The following is a 20978-nucleotide window of genomic DNA, read 5'->3' as shown; positions in this document are numbered from 1 at the left end:
TCACGGGAATTTGGGAATCCCGCATGTCATTCCCAGGAATCCCGGGCTCCCGGGGATGACACAGTGCACGGGCATGTCACATGTGAACGGTTTTAGAATGACCAACACTTATTTTTAATAAAACTACTGCAATATGTTGACACCAATAAAAGACTAACCTTATGTACAAGCAGTTCAGGCTGTCATATAAGTACAGTACATGTATCTAGTTCAGGGGTGCCCACACTTTTTCGGCTTACGGGCTACTTTTAAAATGACCAGGTCGAAATGATCTACCTACATTAAAAATATATATATATATATATATATATATATATATATATATATATATATATATATATATATATATATATATATATATAGCATTTTACTGTCAAATCATGCAAAGAGTATTCGACACGTGTTTCGCCCTAACTCTGGGTTCATCAGGCGTACACACTCACTGCACCCCCTCTCGGGGATTGAACCTCGGACATCAGCGTCAAAGCCTCTTTACATTGCACCATGGCGTGTGGTTCGTTTGTTTGTCAGCATGTAGATCAGGGTAATTACATTCATGGCATTCGTAGTCTGAATCACAATCTGATTGTATGAGTTTTTACCTACCAGGTAATGCTTGTGGTTGGTCTGCAAGTCGGCAAACATCCGCCACGGTGCCCTCTTCAGTTGCGAGAAGCAGATCATAGAATGTTGCATAGTTTTACTGTCAAATAATGCAAAGAGTACGCAACACGTGTTTCGCCCTAACTATGGGCTCATCAGGTGTACACACTCACTGCACCCGATCTTGGGGATCGAACCTCAGACGTCAGATGCAAAGCCACGGCGTGTGGTTAATTTATTTTAAAGCATGTACTGTAGATCGGGGTAATTACATTCATGACATTCGTAGTCTAAATTACAATCTGATTGTATGGGTGCATGTGGGATGACCAGTGTGTTAGAAGGAAAGAGATCTCAGACTGGCCGCCCTGTATGTCAATCAAGTGGCAAATGCCATAGGGAGGATATATAATAGACTAGCATTTAAAAAACATTTTTATTTAATGCAACGCGATCTACCTGCACTACCTTTCTGATCTACCAGTCGATCGCGATCAACGTATTGGGCACCCCTGATCTGGTTAGTTGCGGTAATAAGAGCGTAGAAAGCACAATGTGTCCAGCGTGCGGTTGTCCAGGCGAGAGCACACCTTCATGCAGAGTACACCAGCTGCTGAGAAAGTACGCTCTGCCTCCACTGAAGTAAGAGGCAAGTCATCAGATACTGATACACTTGTTGTAAACAACGCCCGTGCTTGCCGTTGCTCTGAAACACCGCCATTTCAGCTTTTACTGATGCATCCAGTTTCATTCTGTGATGGCAAGTTTCTTGGCACAGATAATGCGGATGAAACAGACTGACACATTGCAATTTCAAGTTGCTGTTCAAAGCTGTTGTCTGACAGACGTCAATGAAGTCTGCCTCGTCCCGACATTCGTGAGCTGCAGAGTGCAGACTTCTCCCAGTCCACTGTGCTCAGTCTTGGTGGGAGGCGGGAGACTGACTGACTGCTGCTGGTCTGTTGTTGCCTGAATTAATCGGCAACACACTACACCATGGGCCAAAAAACTGTGCCACTTAATTATTTTCAACAACAACTTATTTCGTGATCGATTTTTACACTTTTACACACAATATATGCGAGCTTGGCCATTCACGGTTTCCCGGGAATTACAATGTCCGGGAATCCCGGGCTCCCTAGTGGGAATAATCGTAGAATTTACAGTTTTTCTTATTTCTTTAAACAATACAACTGAATCTTTCAGCAAAAAATAAACCTTTTCTGATATTAAAAAAATATATTTTTCTAAATTATAAAAAATACTCACTTGCTTTAACACAAGTTGTCAATATCTTGTGTCATTTGAGCAAACCATGACCTGCAGATCCTCATTGTGGAACGAGCCCCAGACACAGACAGACGGACAACGTTTTCTCACAAAACACACACATTTTTATTGCCCTAATATTTACAATTACGGTGCACAACCCAGCGCCTCCAGCACCAATCACCCCAAAGTCCAGGCCTCTCTCTCCAGTGTCTTTCTTCAGGCCACCTCCACTCCTCTCTCGCAAGACTCCCATCCACTTCCACCCGACTCCAGTCATCAAATGAAGGGAGGCGGCCTCTTTTATAAAAGCCCGGATGGGCTCCAAGTGCTTCCTGACACTCTTCCACGGACACTCCCCTGTGTGGTGGAAGTGCTGGCTGCGCGCCCGCAAGCCCTCCGGGTGTCCCCAGTCTTCTTCCCCCCAGAACTTCCTGGTGTGGTGGAAGTGCTGAGGTCCAGGTCTCTCCAGGAACCAGGGTGCCCCCTGGCGGTGACCACGGGCCTCTACAGGGTTGAGCTTTAAAGCTCAAGCTCATAGGTCCCCATAGCAACCAGGGTGGTCATCCCCACGTGGTCTGAGGTGGGCGTATGCCCTCTTCCGGTCCTCCAAGGAGTACCAGCCGGGTCGCCCCCCCAGGCATCTGCCACATCATCCTAAAGCACAGGTCGCATCATTTGCTCATTCAGAGAGCAATACTACTCAATAAAGTTAACTCAAGTCACCTGAACCTCCACTTTGTTAACACATTCTGCAGGTGTAAACATTGATAAGGAAATTTTATCACAGATCAATCACAACATTAGAATGAATAAACTGAGTGACAGGTGCATTCACATGTATTGGAGCAACACATCCTAACAGAGTTTATAGAGGTAGATGAGTTTGAAGATGAACAGGATGAGGACAAGGAAGGACAAGAAGAACAACAGATTTTGTTTCTGATGAAATATGTTCTTATGTAGTTCACCATGTTCTAGCGCACTGACTGACAATGAGGGAAGCTGGCCATAGACTGCAGCCAAATTTGAGTCACCTCACACTAGCCTCTATAATGAAGACCTTCAGAAAATAAAACCAGTAAAATATAGTAATACTGCTGTAGTTTGCAAAGTGAAATTGTAGTACTGTGCTCTGCTGTCACACGCTACCTGTTCTTTGTATATGAACTCTATGGAGCTGCGTGAAACATAATGTATCACCCTTGGGAGTAGTATTGATAGTTTGTAAGATGTGTGACTGTAATTCAACACTGATTTTATTTTTACTGTATAAGAACCAACAATGCAACAGTGGATGACCATGAATGTTGACAGAAGTGCCGCAAATAGCAATTGTGAATGTGGTCCTAGACAACAAGGTCTCTCAACTGAGAGAAATCCAAACCAGAAAAATTGAAGATCAATGTATCTTTCCAAGGATGGAGAAAAGCAGCATCAACCATATTCTGTATTATTTGACGCTACAGAATGCGTATGCAACAAGAATGCCATGTTCCTTTCGAAAGGAATTCTGAAATAATCAGAGAATACCATGTTCACTATGTACAAGTCCAAATATTTTTTGTAATGTATTTTAGCAGTATATACTGCATTCTGTATGATATTACTGTAATGGGCTATTCTGTGGTAATTTGTGCATATATGTCTTTCACACAGTACATACTACATACGTAATTGCATTTTCTTTGTAGTTTATTCTTCAGCTTGAAGTAACCCAGCCACAGGGGATGCACAAGCCAGTGTGTTTCTTCATGCCGGTCCCAAGACTGGATAAATGGGGAGGATTACATCAGAAAGGGCATCTGGTGTAAAATTTTGCCAAATCAATATGTGGACAATACAGATTTCCATATGATCGGTCATGCCCCAGGTTAACAATGACCACTACCAGTACTGTTAGCCAACAGGTTGCTGGCGGAAATTGGGCTACCATTGGCCAAAGAAGGAGAAGAAGACGGGGGAGACGTGTCCCGAGGCAGGAGGAGAGGAGGAAGGTAAAGAGAGAGGAACTGAGGTTAGGAACTTTGAATGCTGGCAGTATGACTGGTAAGAGGAGAGAGTTAACAGAAATGATGGAGAGAAGGAAGGTTGATATATTGCAAGAGACTAAATGGAAGGGGAGTAAAGCCAGGTGGATCGAAGGTGGATGCAAATTGTTCTATCATGGTGTGGATAGAAGGAGAAATGGAGTAGGGGTTATTCTGAAGGAACAGTATGTCAAGAGTGTTTTGGAGGTGAAAAGAGTGTCAGACAGAGTAATGATTATGAAGATGGAAATTGGAGGTGTGATGATGAATGTTGTTAGTGCATATGCCCTGCAAGTTGGGTGTGCAATGGATGAGAAAGAAGATTTTTGGAGGGAGTTGGATGAAGAGATGAACAGTGTACCCAAGGGACAGAAAGTGGTGATTGGAGCGGATTTCAATGGACATGCTAGTGAAGGGAACAGAGCAGACGAGGAGGTGATAGGTAGGTATGGTGTCAAGGAGAGGAATGAAGAAGGTCAGAGGGATAGTGGATTTTTCCAAAAGGATGGACATAGCTGTAGTGAATATGTATTTTAAGAATAGGGAGGAACATAGGGTTACGTACAAGAGTGGAGGAAGATGCACACAGGTAGATTACATCCTATGCAGAAAAGTCAATCTGAAGGAGATTGAAGACTGCAAAGTGGTGGCAGGGAAAAGTGTAGTTAAGCAGCATAGGATGGTGGTCTGTAGGATGACGTTGGAGATCAAGAAGAGAAAGAGAGTGAGGCCAGAGCCAAGGATCAAATGGTGGAAGTTGAAAAAGGAAGACAGCAAGGTTGTGTTTAGGGAGAAGATGAGGCAGGCACTGGGTGGTAGTGAAGAATTGCCAGACAGTTGGGAAACTACAGCAGATGTAGTAAGGGTGACAGAAAGAAGGGTGCTTGGCATGGCATCTGGACAGAGAAAGGAGGAAAAGGAAACCTGCTGGTGGAATGAGGAAATACAGGAGAGTATACAGAGGAAGATGATGGCAAAGAAAAAGTGGGATAGTCAGAGAGATGCAGAAAGTAGACAAGAGTACAGGGAGATAAGGCACAAGGTGAAGAGAGAGGTTGTGAAAGCTAAAGAAAACGCGTATAATGAGTTGTATGAGAGGTTGGACAATAAGGAGGGAGAAAAGGACCTGTAACGTTTGGCTAGACAAAGGGACCGAGCTGGGAAAGATGTGCAGCAGGTTAGGGAGATAAAGAATAAAGATGGAAACATACTCACAAGAGAGGGGGAGGGGGGTGTTGACAAGATGTAAAGAGTACTTTGAGAGGCTGATGAATGATGAGAACGAGACAGAGAAGAGGTTGGATGATGTGGAGATAGTGAATCAGGAAGTGCAATGGATTAGCAAGGAGGAAGTAAGGACAGCTATGAAGAGGATGAAAAATGGAAAAGCTGTTGGTCCAGATGACATACCTGCGGAAGCATGCAGGTGTTTAAGAGAGATGGCAGTGGAGTTTTTAACCAGATTGTTAAATTGAATCTTTTGAAAGTGAGAGGATGCCTAAGGAGTGAAGAAGAAGTGTACTGGTGCCGATATTTAAGAATAAGGGGGATGTGCAGGACTGTAATAACTACAGGGGGGTAAAATTGATGAGCCACAGCATGAAGTTATGGGAGAGAGTAGTGGAAGCTAGGTTAAGAAGTGAGGTGATGATTAGTGAGAAGCAGTATGGATTCATGCCAAGAAAGAGCACCACAGATGTAATATTTGCTCTGAGGGTGTTGATAGAGAAGTATAGAGAAGGCCAGAAGGAGTTGTCTTCCATCTTTGTGGATCTGGAGAAAGCATATGACATAGTGCCTTAAGAGGAGCTGTGGTATTGTATGAGGAAGTCAGAAGTGGCAGGCAGAAAAGTACGTAAGAGTTGTACAGGATATGTATGAGGGAAATGTGACCATGGTGAGGTCTGCGGTAGGAGTGATGGATGCATTCAAGGTGGAGGTGGGATTACATCAGGGATCGGCACTGAGCCCTTTCTTATTTGCAATGGTGATGGACAGGCTGACAGACGAGATTAGACAGGAGTCCCCGTGGACTATGATGTTTGCTGATGACATTGTGATCTGTAGCTATAGTAGGGAGCAGGTTGAGGAGACCCAAAAAAGGTGGAGATATGCTCTAGATAGGAGAGGAATGAAGGTCAGTAGGAACTAGACAGAATACATGTGTGTAAATGAGAGGGAGGTCAATGGAATGGTGAGGATACAGGGAGTAGAGTTGGTGAAGGTGGATGAGTTTAAATACTTGGGATCGACAGTACAGAGTAATGGGGATTGTGGAAGGGAAGTGAAAAAGAGAGTGCAGGCAGTGTGGAATGAGTGGAGAAGAGTGTCAGGAGTGATTTGTGTCAGATGGATATCAGCAATAGTGAAAGGGAAGGTCTATAGGACGGCAGTGAGACCAGCTATGTTATATGGGTTGGAGACGATGGCACTGACGAGAAAGCAGGAGATAGAGCTGGAGGTAGCAGAGTTAAAGATGCTAAGATTTGCACTGGGTGTGACAAGGATGGATAGGATTAGAAATAAGTATATTAGAGGGTCTGCTCAGGTTGGACGGTTGGGAGACAAAGTCAGAGATGCGAAACTGTGCTAGTCTGGACATATACAGAGGAGAGATGCTGAGTATATTGGGGAAAGGATGCTAAGGATAGAGCTGCCAGGCAAGACAAAAAGAGGAAGGCCTAAGAAAAGATTTATGGATGTGGTGAGAGAGGACATGCAGGTGATGGGTGCAACAGAACAAGATGCAGAGGACAGAAAGGTATGGAGGAAGATGATCCGCTGTGGCGACCCCTAACAGGAGCAGCTGAAAAAAGAAGAAGAACAAGATTCTTCAGCTTGAAATCAGAAGACACCCCACATTAATTCATCTTTGCTGATGAGGCAGGATTCAATCTCACTAAAAAAGGACAAGAAGTTAAGAAGTTGGAACATTACTGACTGGGACATTATGGGAGCCCATGGCCATTGTGGAGGAAACATCACTATGTGTGCTGTCATCAGCCACAGTGGAGTACTCAATACCATACAATTCTGGGCCCATTGAACACATCTTTCAATTTCAGGATAATCTTTTCCAACATAAGCAGTAGGATCTGGGGCAGCAAGAGCATTCAGATTATACTGTCACATGTTACAACACCAATTCCCACCATTCTGCTGTAGTACAGAACTGGTTTACTAATAACCCCTGTCACACACGTGTGATTGGGAGACAGCTGAAAGGCCTAAATGATAGCAATTCCACGCCAGACCAGGGGGCAGCGAGGTGTGCTGACTGTCTCTCTCAATTTCTTCTAGACCATTCATGGGAAATCCCATAGGGTTCCCGTGCCACTGATGACATTTATTCTGGTCCTGAAGGCGTCACTTCTGGTTCTGGCCCCGATGACATAATTTCCTTTATCGGCCTTTAAAGCCGCAATCTTACCTCCATACTATCAGTGCTATTTTGGACCTGTGAAAATCTCTGTTCAATTTTGCTTAAATTTTGCCACCTGGAAATAATATATGGCTGGCTGCCCCAAACCTTCATGATGTCTGTGACCCATCTTTGTGACAGTGGTGTAGCCGGCAGGATTTGTGATTCCCAGAAGAGGCTGAGTTTCCAGGTGGGGGTTTTGGCCAGTGATCCGGAGTGACCTGGTGCACGATCCACTCCCAAAACATAAAACCGGGCCAATATTTAACCAAATGGAGAGTGTGGAAGAGGCACACAGAAATGGGCTGGTTCCTGGGGGGAAAACGAAAAGGGCTTATTATATTCTCTTGGAGGAGAGAGCTGAGCCGCCCATTGGGATTAAGATCTCAGATAAATATGGGCTGCCTCCAGACCAAAAGGTTGAAATTTTAAAATCTTGGGAACTCGATCCAGAGAGGTCAACCCAGGAGCAAGCTTTTGCCCTCTGGGAACTACTGGTACAGTGGCAACGGCCTTTTGAATTAACCACTTTCCAAATAATGCAGCAGGTAGCCTGCTTTATATTAAAAAAAGGTCTTCCCAATAATTTCACCCAGCCGGTCTGGGGAGACTTTCACTTCATGGAAGAGCTAATACAGCTCAGACAGATACAGCCATCTGTGTTATTTGTGTGAGGTACACAAGTTCTCATGTCTTCCGTTGTGTAAAGCATGCTGTCTTTCCAGTTCTATTCTCCTAATTTTTGTGCTCTTGTTGTTTTTTCTTTCAGCTAGTTACAATCCCATCAGTTAATTTACCTGATATTTACTTGTTTATATATTTGTGAGACTTCGCTTTAGGATTAATTGATTCATGGAAGATTGGTGGTTCCTGTTCCTATATTATAGTTCATTATTGGTTTGCTGTACCCTGAGGAAGAGGTTTTCCTTGAAACACGTTGACCAGATCTACACCTTCCATCATTGAATAGGTTCTGGATCCAGAGACATTTCTTCTTACGTTACACCTACTTATGCTTCATGATATTATTTCTCATATTATTGTAAACAATTTGGGCTGCTAGTTCTTTTTCTAGTTGGCTCACACTATTTATTATTATTTTTTTTCTATTTTTGTTTTCTATTGTTTGCTGTATATCTATTGTATTTCTGGTTGTTTTTTTAAACAGTATGTATAATATATGTACTTCATACATTTTGTATTGCTGTGTGTATATACTTTGTTGTATTATATTTGGGATATTAAGTTTGGGTCTATACTATTTTTTGGGAAAACATTTTAATTTGTTTATTTTTTGTGTAATGGTTTTTGTTTTATGTGCATTACTCCATTCCATAATATCTACCTTTATTTTATTTAAAATATATTGAGTAGAATTACATACTTTGACAAAGTTTTACATTTTAAACATTTAAAATACACATATATACAGTACTTTTTTCGGGTTCTGCTTACTTTATCTTTTTGTCATTATCCCAGTATACGGATTGTATATATTTTTTGTAGTTTTGTGGTAGTGGTTGTTTCATTACTTTTAAGGGCAAAACATCTGAAGTGCAGCATTTTAAGCAATGGAATTAAAAATAAAAATAAATTTATAAATGTGAGATTTCTCTAGATGTCACCTCCAGTAAAAATATAGTAAAGTACTTTTGCTTAGTAATATATCAAAAATGCAAAAAAAATGGAATTTAAGCAAGTGAAAAGTATTTATATCATGACATTAAATCCTGTTTTTATTATTGTAAGAATTATTGATTTATCAAAAAATTTGCATTTGTGATTTTTTAGATTAGTTTAAGAAACCTTCTCAAGTAAATGCTACTTACCTTTGGCAATATTTTTGCTAAATAAAAGCAAAACAACTCCCATTTAAAGTTTTTTGTCTAATATTTATATATGCATTTTTGCAATGAAGTAAGTCCTTTTAAAATAGATACAAAATAAACACAATCAAGACTGAATGGAAGAGTTTAGAAATCAGGGTGAGACTGAGTTGAATTAGAGACTATGTTTAGACATAGTGACTGCAGTAGGAAATAAACTGTTTAAACGTATAGTAGTTCTTGCCCTTACTCAGGGACTGTGTTCTGCCTTGTTCCATTTGCAGCCCCCCAAGGACACCAAATTAAATTAAGCAGGTTTGAAAATTAAATGTAATTATAATGGCTAACATCAGAAAATGTCACTGTCTTTCTCTTGCATTTTTACGTGCATTGAAAGAGGATAGATATTTTAAAGAGTTAAAAAGAATAACTTACCTAATTCAATGTGGTCATATTTCTGTTCATCTGAAAAATAAAACAATGCAACACATGTCACAGAAAAGATTCTGCTCTCCTTCTGAATGAGGTGACAATTACCACTGCAAGGTATATAAACTGGTGTGACCTCAATAGACATCATTGAATTACAAGTGCACAATATAAAAGAAACACTCTTTAATAAATGAAAAATACATATTCTAAGGAAGGATTAATACCTGTCTGGTTTTGTAGTTGCCCATCTGAAAAATAAGACAATGACAAATGATAAATTATAAATAAACATGTACTGTATAACTCAATGAGTGTTCAACAAAATATGGCAATACTATAATGAATGTAGAAATACATTATCTAAGGAAGAATGCCTTTGATTTTGCAGTTGTTTGCATAATAAAAAAGGAGTAATACCTATCTGCTTTTGTAGCTGCATGCCCAAATCATCTGAAAAATAAGACAATGCAACATGTCACAGAAAAGATTCTGTTCTCCTTCTGAATGAAGTGACCATTACCACTGCAAGGTATATAAACTGGTGTGACCTCACTAGAAGTCTGTGAATTACAAGTGCACAATATAACATAGGCACACTTCACTACATATACATATTCAATACAAACATATACTCTAAGAAGGTTTAATACCTTTCTGATTTTGTAGTTGCTTTTGCAGGTAATCTGAAAAATAAGACGATGACAGATCTGTTATATAGTACAAATTCTACTTTCCTTCTGAATGACAGTTATCACTGCATGATAAATAAACAGCTATAAATCAATGAGTGTACAACAAAACATGGCCATACTGCAATGAATGTAGAAGTACATTAACTAAGGAAGAATGCCTTTGATTTTGTAGTTGTTTGCATAATAAAAATGGATTAATACCTTTATGCTTTTGAAGTTGAATTTCCAGGTCATCTGAAAAATAACACAATGAAACACATGTCATAGAACTGATTCTATTCTCCTTCTGAATGAGGAGTCAATTACCTCTGCAAGGTATACAAATAGGTGTGACCTCACTAGACATCAGTGAATTACAAGTGCACAATATAAAATTAGCACCCTTTAATAAATGAAAAATACATATTCTAAGAAAGCATTAATACCTTTCTGGTTTTGCAGTTGCCTTTGCAGATCATCTGAAAAATAAGACAATGACAGACATGCTATATAAGACAGATTCTGCTTTCCTTCTGAATGAGATTTACCACTGCATGATAAATAAACAGGTAGAAATCAATGAGTGTACAACAAAATATTGCAATACTGCAATGAATGTAGAAATAGATTATCTAAGGAAGAATGCCTTTGATTTTGTAGTTGTTTGCATAATAAAAAAGAATTAATACCTTACTGCTTTTGTAGTTGCATGCCCAGGTCATTTGAAAAATAAGACAATGCAGCAAATGTCATAGAACTAATTCTATTCTCCTTCTGAATTAGGTGAGAATTACCACTGCAAGTTATACAAACAGGAGTGACCTCACTAGAAGTCAGTGAATTTCAAGTGCACAATACAAAGTGGGCACACTTTAATCAATGACAAATATATATTCTAAGGAAGGATTCATACCTTTCTGATTATGCAGTTGGCTTTGCAGGTTATCTGAGAAATAAGATGATGACAGACATGTTATATAGGACAGATTCTGCTTTCTTTCTGAATTCGAATTACCATTGTGTGATATATAAACAGCTGTAAATCAATGAGTGTACAATAAAATATGGACATGCTGCAATGGATGTAGAAATACATTCTCTAATGAATAATACCTTTGATTGTGTAGTTGTTTGCAAAATAATTAACAAAACATAAAAATAAAAAAAAACATTTAATACAACAATTATAATTTAAAAAAATAAAACCTCTTCAATGTGATTTTCAAGTGCTCCCTGCTACTTTATAATTCGACTGTAGCTGAAAATGAGTTTGCAAAATTTTGGTTAAGTAATGTTGTGGAAAAAGCTTTCCTCTATTTTCAAAGAAGTCATTTATGGAAAACAGATGAAAATTCAGAATTAATTTTTATTTGCACATAGATGTGCACAAATGTCTTGGTTCATGAAGTGAGCAATTAAGAAAATAGTTAATTCCCTTTTATACTTACCTAATACCATTACCTTATCTAATAGATCACATCATCTGACTCTTAATAAACAGAATTCTACCATTTTAGCCAATTGACTACAGCCACCAGTAACTCTGTATACATGTCAATTCTTCCATTATTCTAAAAATCACTTTGTTAACAGTGGTGTCCTACAGGTTTTCCCACTGATCATATCAATGCTTCATAATAGGGGTGTTTGGGCTATCTCAGTAGATGGTTCTCTCTTTTTAAGGGGGTGTTTATTACTCATTTACTTCATTTTTACCTTAGTAATTACCTTGATTGTTCATCTTAAAGATGAGGCAACCTTCATGTGCTGAAGCTTTAAGCTTCATTTACCTGATCCCTTGGTTACCTTTAGTCCTTTCCCTTATGCTTTTAACTATTCATTGTTACGACTTCATTAAGTATATGCTTGTATTGATTTATAAAAATTACCATGCACTGATTAAAAATATTTGATTAAAACTCTATAGTAATTAGACAGATCTTACTTTTTCATCACCCAATAACTAAGTAGTGTAGGGATGTTCTAGAGGCAGTCCTCTCAGATTTATTTCATTAGATAGATAGATAGATAGATAGATAGATAGATAGATAGATAGATAGATAGATAGATAGATAGATAGATAGATAGGCAGGCAGGCAGGTAGGTAGGTAGGAGGCAGGCAGGCAGGCAGGTAGGCAGGTAGGTAGGTAGGCAGATAATGTAACTAAGTTGTGTACCTCCAGCGAGTCTAGAATGTGTCCCATAACTAAGCCTGCCCTTTTAATAAGTTTGTTGATTTAGTGGGCCTCTCTTGAAGCGATGTTATCAGCTCAAGACACAATAGCATAAAAAAATGACACCTGCCATCACATAGCTGTAGAAGATGTAAAGGATGTCACTACTCACATTAAAGGAATGCAGTCTCCTAAGAAAAAATAGCCTGCTCTGCTCTTTCTTATACAGCTCGTCTGTGTTATAAAACTAGTCCAATTTATTATTGATGTGGACCCCCAAGTACTTGTAGGAGTGCACCATCTCTACCGGAATAGAGACTTTTTGGTACAATGAAAATTCAATAACCAGCTCCTTGGTTTTGCTGATGTCAAGTTACAGAAAAATCTTTCTGCAACAAGAAACAAAATTTTCCACCTGATTCCAATACTTTGTCTCATAATTGCAGAATCACAGGGCCTCATGTATAAACAGTGTGTACACAGAAAAATGTTGCATATGCCTGTTTCCACATACACTTTGAGATGTACAGAAACTAAACTTGGCATAAAGCCATGCACATTTTCACAGCAGCCTCCCACCTTGCATATGCATACGCACTTTTCTGCATGGTTTTGCAAATTGGCGGAACCCAGTATCAAAGCAGTGCTACTATTTCTGTGTGGTCTCCCTTTTTCAGACTCACATTAAGGACATGTGATTTGTAAAATACATTGAAATTAATTGCACATCGTTTACAAATATAATTCACTTGATTGCAATCATTTTGTAACAATATAGTGGTGCACAGAATGGCCAAACTATTCCAAATATCATGGCTGCATTAGCGTTGTTAGAAGACATTGCAAATGAAAAAATTAGAAGAGAGCATGTATTTATTATGATGACTGGCATCTAAGTTTATTTCGATTTCCAAGAGTTAACCTCTTGGAGCTGTGTGCAGAACTGGCACCAGCTTTACAATGGCAGACTTAGAGGAATTGTGTTCTACCTGTCCCTTCGTAAGTTCTGTCTACTCAACGTGAACTTGAGGACCAAAGGAGCATTTCACAAACACCATTGAGTCATGCCTTGCCATGCCAGCTGTATGGGACGATATCCACTTGTCATCCAGATATATAAGATTTCCTTACACTGTGGTTGAACTGAAAACCATTAACACACAATTCACAGCAACACTCAGTTTTCCAAATGTAATCATCATGGTCAATTGCACGCATATTGCTATTGCGATGCGACGCTGGACAAGTTACATCAGCCAGGGATGAATCACCAAAGGAATGAGCTGACATTGCATCATCTATAGCAGGAGAGTGTATAAAAGCAGCATCTCCAAACAGTCGCAGGTGCTATTTCCAACTAGTGCAGCAAAGGTAAGCAATCCTTTTAAAGATACGTATGTCACCTCAAAGAACCAAGTTAAGAGCAGAGAATTAATCTGTTGTGGCACTCAGCACCGATGCTACACTGTAAAGGCACCTTGAGAGAATGAATTTGCTTATGTAAATAGAAAGCATTTCCACTCTATTAACTTTCTGCTCTATAGTGCACAGAAAGTGTGTCACATTGTGCAAGTATGTAGCATGCTGCGTAATGTTGCACACATCGCGGCTTGGCCGTAAACTTTAAAAACTGTGATAGGATGAACCTGACCTACCAAATTATCACCCAAATCAAACAGTATTACAACTTTGTTTGACTGTAATTAACAGAATGTATAAACAGACTATCAAATGCAGCCTTTATTTTTTATCCAATAAATTTAATTTGTGGTCAATATCACATAGTACAGCCATTATATTCCTTAGTTCATTGGCCACATCTCTATTGCATTTTGTGACTCCAGAACTGTGAATGTCAGCACACAGCCAGATGATAGCCTGGAGGTTTCTGAGGCAGAGGTGTGTGAGCAACCATCGGCTGAAGATGTGCGCAACAGCACCATTACCGCTTGGATTTGCGTCCTTGGCATGGGGTCAGCTTCTGTAAATTTGTCTGAAACAGAATAAACAGACAGTGGGCTGCAACTCTTTTTTCACATCGACTTTGATATCTGAGCAGTCCTTTTTAATTTTGAGTGCTATGCAACTTTTTGAACTTGAACTTTCAAGTGTCTCTGCCACGCTGTATAACTTTATCGGCTTCCTTTTGTTGCTTATACCATTGCTTAAGCCAATAAATAGTACGTTTTTCCTTGACCCCATTTCACATTCACTGAAATTCTTCCTTTTTCCACATGCCTTTGCCATTGTCTTTTAACAAAACACCGAGCAAACGGGGCTATTTATATTGATTTCAAATTAACATATTCAAAATTCTGGGAGCAGTCAGGGTGGGGCTATAAGCGTGTGCATGTGTGTTAAATTTCACGTTCATTGGGATTTATAATGGGGAAGTGCATGGAACTTCGCATATGCAGTTTATGCATCTGAATTTTTTTGTGAGTATGCACATTTCCAGTTTTGTCCGTACACCAAGTTTTAATGTGAATTCTATGCATGGCATACATGAGGCCCTTGCTGTTATTTTTATGGTCTGAGGAGTATGGGGTTAAGAGAAAAAGAGACAGGAATGTTACTTGAGGTGGACATGTGTTGCTCACATCCATATCAGAAACACAGTCCTTGAATCTCTCAAAATGTGGACTGCCTGACAGATAGTCCATTATCCAGGGCACCACAGGCTTATCAACCTGCATATCTCTGAACTTACCCCTAAAAAGGGATGGCTGGATGGTACTGAAGGTACTGGAGAAATTAAAAACCATAGCCCTCACAGTGCTGCCAGCTTTGTCCAGGTGAGAAAAAGCCTTGTAGAGCAGATAGATAATTGCATCTGACAGTCCACTCTTTGTCCGATAAGCAAACTGTAGTTGGTCCAGGTAGTCTACCACAAGAGAACTCATATAGTCCAGAACCAGCCTCTCAATTGTCATCAGGATGTAAGACATAAGTGCTACTTGTCTGTAATCATTAGGCGAAGAGGTGTCTGCCTTCTTTGGAACAGGAACAATATAGGATGTTTTCCACAGAAGCAGCACTTTCTGGAGCCTTAAGGACGCAATGAACAGGTGACATAGGATACCACAATGTTCATCAGCACAGGCCTTAAGAACCCAAGGACTGACTCCATCTGGTTGTGTAGCTTTTCCCGTATGTAGTTTCCTCAGTTGGTCTTCAGCTTTGGATACTCCATATAGATGGTCAGAGATGGACACATTACTGGCATTCCAGTTGACATGGTAGGAGTTTTTAATGTAGTAAGGAATGGTAGGGGGAGAGGTCATTGGAAAAAGGTTGCAGTAGGAGTGAAAAATCTGCTACAAATTAGTTCAGGGTGTTAGCTTTGTCCACATTTCTTTTTAGCACTTGAGGCCTGGATTGCTTGAGTCCACTAATTATGCCCAGTATATTCCAAATATCTTTCATGTTATTCCGAAACATCTCCACTTGGGACTCCATGGGTAACAAGTGAAACAATGAGAACTTCATTTTCTAGTCAAATATGACTTAAACCAAGAATAAGCAATATACATAATATCTAAATAAGAAACACATTTCAATTGTGATGTGAAAAATAAATGATTGTGAGAATGACAAGGCAAACAAACAGAGCTATAGAGACAAACAGAGTAGTTGACTTGGCAGATTAGCTGGACCCACTGCTTTTTAATATTTTGGTACAGAATGAGTCATCAATAAGTGGTGAAGAAGAAACTTTAAGACAAAACTAGTTTTGCAAAAAGAAGCGCTTTTTAATTGTTAGAATGTATTTCAACTAGAATGTCATGATAGCACAGTATTTGGCTCTGCTGTATGGAAGTAATAGAGTTCCAGGTTTGAATACAAGTTTGGGCACTGTAGGCTTAGAGTTTTAACCTTTTCACTGTGGTTTTTCACCTTTTTGTTATTGATTTTATTGAAATCACAAAACATTCCATACAAATAAATCAATTTTTACAAAAACAAGATCAAAAACATTTACATTGTTTTTCACCTGAAATAACCAGGGCATGTGCATTAGGTTTATTTTTAGACTTTAAATTTGCCGGGACTCAGTGAATGTGTGTTGCTATACATGCATAGCCCATACAGTGTTGTTTACTCCCTGTCAATCAGTCTTACTGATAGGTTTCTGTGTTTGCATCTCAAAGATGAATTAAACTAGTTATGGATGGATGGTTTAGGATGGAGGAATGCAAAGTGTCCTACTTTTGACAGACACACTTGCATGGCAAAGTCTAGTTGAAAGCAACAATATATAATATTAAAATTATTAAATGCACTGTATTGAATCTGTTGAATACAGGTATATACTCAAGAAGAATTGTTAATTGCCTTGTCATCTTCTCAATATCCTTAAAACAATAATCTTTCAAATAGAAATCATTCAGCAGGTTATTAGCTAGAATGTTTGTGCTGCTTGACATAAACAGATTTTTTTAGACTACGGTGATTTGGTTATGTGTACAAGAAGCTCAATATTCTGTTAATAATCAATTGCACAATGATCCTTCACAAATTCTCATTGCTGTTCATATTTTTGTCTTCTTGTTAGTATCCCCTATCTGTTTATACTTGCTTGTTTATTTTGTCACATAGAACATTTGAACACTAGAGCAATTCACTCCAACAGGTTTGTTCATCCAGTTCACCTACATTGTCCAAAATAACATCAAGATAAGATTTGAAGGTCCCAAAAGTCCCACTCTCAGCCACATTACTTTGTAATTTATTCAATGTGTCCATGTTTGTTTGTAAGAAGATCAACATTTTTAACATTTGTGCAAAATCTGCTCTTAATAATTTTCCAGCCATGCCAATTTATTTTAAAGTAACAACTAATTCCTTTCAAAATTTTAACACTTAATTAATGTCACCTCTCAACCTCTGCTTGCTTAAATTGAAAAGGTTCAACTCCTTTAATCTCTCTTTATAACTAATACCTGTTAGTCTTGTAATCAGCCGTTACTCCTCTGTGGACTTTTTTACACATTTTTTTGTACATTTTTTTATGGAGACCAAAACTCCTTGAAATACTCAAGGTGAGGTCTCATTAGTGGATTGTATAATATAGGAGTAACCACTCTTGACTTATACTCTGCACATTGTGATTTATGACCTAATATTCTATAACCTTCTACACTGTCCAGATGTTGATAGTGATGATTCCACTATGACTCCTGGGTCCTTTTAATAAGGGATACTTTTATGTTTCATACCTCACATTGTGTGTTTCAATCTAACATTTTTACTTTCTACTTGTAATACTTTACATTACATTAAATTTCATCTGCCAGAAATCTACCTAAGCCTGTAGGATGCCCAATTTCTTCTGTAATGATTCAACAGATTCTAGATTATCAGTCCTCCACCTAATCTGGCATCATCTGCAAATGTAACCATCTTGTTATTTATATTCCTATTATAATTTTTTATATATATATTGTCATAAAAGACAAGGGTTGACTGGTCTCCAACCTGTTCTGAATGAGCAGGATAATTGGAGAGCAGAATTTGTGAGTAAACCAGGAGAAGTGGCAAAAGGCCAAAACAAAAGAGAATAAAAATAAACTGTAGTGACCATAATCCATATCATAGTCAAATTACAGGCAATAAGTTGTAACCAGACAATAAAAGAAAAGAAAGCATGCAATATCAAAATGAAAGTAAGGAATTCTATCTGAAGATCAGATAAGGTGCTTAGCAAAAGGCTGACATTTTATGCCAGTTGTTGATCAAGTCAAGATGACAACCCAAGAGACCAAGGCCATAGAGACGTGTGACCCTGACAATGGTATGCAAATGGTGTCTCTTTAAAATACAGGCTATGAAGCATCAGTTTACAGCCTAAATCATGACGCTACCCAGCTAGGATGTTGTGGTAATAGAGAGGTGGATGGAGACCACCTCCTAGGGCAAAATCCAGCTCTCTGGTGGGTCTCCCGTATACACACCTACAGGACTTCATTGGAATTGAAGTTCTAATGAGCAGCCCTGCTGGTTCCCATGGGAGCCACCAGAGGAATCTTCAGGGAGGAGGCTGTTTCCTCCCTTTAGCGGGGTAGTGCCTAATGTGGAAGTGCTTCCTAGATGCAATGTGATAGTACCAGAAGTACCAGGGTCCAGTATAAAGGAAGTCACTCTTCCTTGCTTGGGGGAAAAACAATGAAGCCCACTGAGTAGAGAGTGAAAAAGTAAGAAGAGAAAGAGAAGGTGTTTATTGTATTTAACAGAGAAACCTGTATGACAGAAGTATTTTCACAATAAATCATTTGTTTGCACCTGGGACTTGTGTATATATTGTTGTGTCTGGGGTGCTGTAATGTCCCCAACGTATCACTATGCATATATAAAATATACATATACTGTATACACTCACCGACCTCTTTATTAGGTACACATTGTACCGGGTTGGACCTCCTTTTCCCTTCACAACTGTCCCAATTCTTGATGGCATTGATTGAACAAAGTTCTGGAAACATTCCTCAAGGATTTTGGTCCACATTGAAATGATAGCATCACACAGTTTCTGCAAATTAGTCGGCTGCACATCCATGATGTGAATTTCCTCTTATACCACATCCCAAAGGTGTGCTATTGGATTGAGATCTGGTGACTGTGGAGGCCACTTGAGAACAGTGAACTCATTATTACATTCAAGAAATCAGTTTGAGATGATCTGAGCTTTGTGACATGGATTTTTTATCATGCTGGAAGTATCCATCAGAAGATAGGTCATAAATGGATGGAAATGGTCAGCAACAATACAAAGGTAGGCTGTGGCATTTACACAATGCTCAGGTGCTACTAAGAGGCTCAAAGAGTGCCAGGAAAATATCCCCCACACCATTACACCACCACCATAAGCCTGAACCATTGATACAAGGTAGGATGGACCCATGCTTTCATGTTGTTAATGGCACGTTCTGCTTCAAAGTTCGACCTGTTGTGTGTTCAGAGATGCTCTTCTGCATACCTCGGTTGTAACAAGTAGTTATTTGAGATACTGTTGCCTTTCTACCAGCTCAAACCAGTCTGGCCATTCTCCTCACATCTTTGGGATCAACAAGGTATTTTTGCCCAGAGAACTGGATTGGATATTTTCCTTTTTTCTAACCATTCCCTGTAATCCCTAGAGATGGTTGTCTCTCAGCCTGTCTGGTACCAACAACCATGCCACGTTTAAAGTCACTTAAATGACCTTTCTTCCCATTCCAGTGCTCGCTTTGAACTTCAGTAGGTAATCTTCATTAGGTGTTTGAGTTAACAAGCAGTTGAACAGGTATAAATAATAAAGTGGCCAGTGAGTGTATGTATATATATTATCGCAATCAAAATATGTTATTTGCTGATTCAAGAAAGATCAGCTGCAGTTACTTTTGTGGGCAAAATATTTGAAGTGACAGTATTTTAAGCAGTGGAATTAAAAATAAAAATAGAGGAAGTAATCTGAAGAAGACAATGAAAAACACTTTAAAGCATATATTCTGTTTGCAGTGCAGAATATTTTGGAAGACAGGTTAGGTTGGCTGCCAGTATCTCTTTCTGAATGAGAAGATAGTTATCAATGTATGGTAGAAAAACAGCTGCGACCTAACTGGAAGTCAATGAATTACACACATGCACAACATAACATGGGTACATCACAATAAATGAAAAACACATATTCTAAGGAAGGATTAATACCTTTTTGTATTTTTAGTTGAGTTTCCAGGATATCTGAAAAATTAGAAAATGCAACACATGTCATAGAACTGATTCTGTTCTCCATCTGAATGAGGTGTCAATTACCTCTGCAAGGTATACAAACAGGTGTGATCTCACTAGACGTCAGTGAATTACAAGTACATAATATAAAGTGGGCACACTTCAATAAATGAAAAATACATCTTCTAAGGAAGGATTTACATTTTCAAATTTGAAAAATAGATGATGACAGTTACATATAAACAGATATAAGTTAATTAGTGTACAACAAAACATAGCCATACTGCAATGAATGTAGAAATAAATTCTCTAAGGAATAATACCTTTGATTTTGTAGTTGTTTGCACAACAAAAAAAACAAAAATTAAAATGTACAATACATTATGTAATTTATTTCTTGTATAAAAATTTGTGAAAAGAAGATACATTACTCAGTGATATTTAAAGTTACATAAACATTTAAAATACAACAATTATAATTTTTTAAAATAGGAAAACCTCTTGAATGTGATTTTACAGTTCAACTGTAGCTGAAGATGAATTTGTAAAAGATCTTACTTTATCATCACCCAAAACTAAGTATTATAGGGATGTTCTAGAGGCAGTCCTTTCAGATTTAGATAGATAGATAGATAGATAGATAGATAGATAGATAGATAGATAGATAGATAGATAGATAGATAGATAGATAGATAGATAGATAGATAGATAGATAGATAGATAGATAGACATTGGATAGCTCTGGGTCCACGTTTCTTAAGGCTGATCCTCCAATTAGCTGTGACCCACCCAATCTCACTGAAAGTTGCAAGAATCTATGGTATCCCGGGTGAACTTCTCCAGGC

At 38.7% G+C, this 20978-nt stretch overlaps 1 protein-coding gene across 11 annotated transcripts in view; it reads right to left on the bottom strand.

The window, feature by feature from the left end:
* The window catches only part of LOC120524825 (E3 ubiquitin-protein ligase TRIM39-like), a 110750-nt gene that overhangs the window by 53574 nt on the left and 36198 nt on the right, over positions 1 to 20978 (bottom strand). For all 11 annotated transcript variants that reach the window (XM_039746617.1, XM_039746599.1, XM_039746660.1 and 8 more), the window contains 8 exons: positions 20113 to 20145; positions 11166 to 11198; positions 10699 to 10731; positions 10475 to 10507; positions 10232 to 10264; positions 9999 to 10031; positions 9806 to 9829; positions 9585 to 9614 (listed from right to left, as the gene is read on the bottom strand). In XM_039746617.1, coding sequence (XP_039602551.1) covers positions 9585 to 9614; positions 9806 to 9829; positions 9999 to 10031; positions 10232 to 10264; positions 10475 to 10507; positions 10699 to 10731; positions 11166 to 11198; positions 20113 to 20145 — 252 coding nt within the window. The remainder of the gene's footprint in view (positions 1 to 9584; positions 9615 to 9805; positions 9830 to 9998; positions 10032 to 10231; positions 10265 to 10474; positions 10508 to 10698; positions 10732 to 11165; positions 11199 to 20112; positions 20146 to 20978) is intronic.

This window comes from Polypterus senegalus, chromosome 1, assembly GCF_016835505.1.
Source record: "Polypterus senegalus isolate Bchr_013 chromosome 1, ASM1683550v1, whole genome shotgun sequence".
Classification (NCBI taxonomy): Eukaryota; Metazoa; Chordata; class Cladistia; order Polypteriformes; family Polypteridae; genus Polypterus; species Polypterus senegalus.
This window is presented reverse-complemented; position numbering and strand designations above follow the sequence as displayed.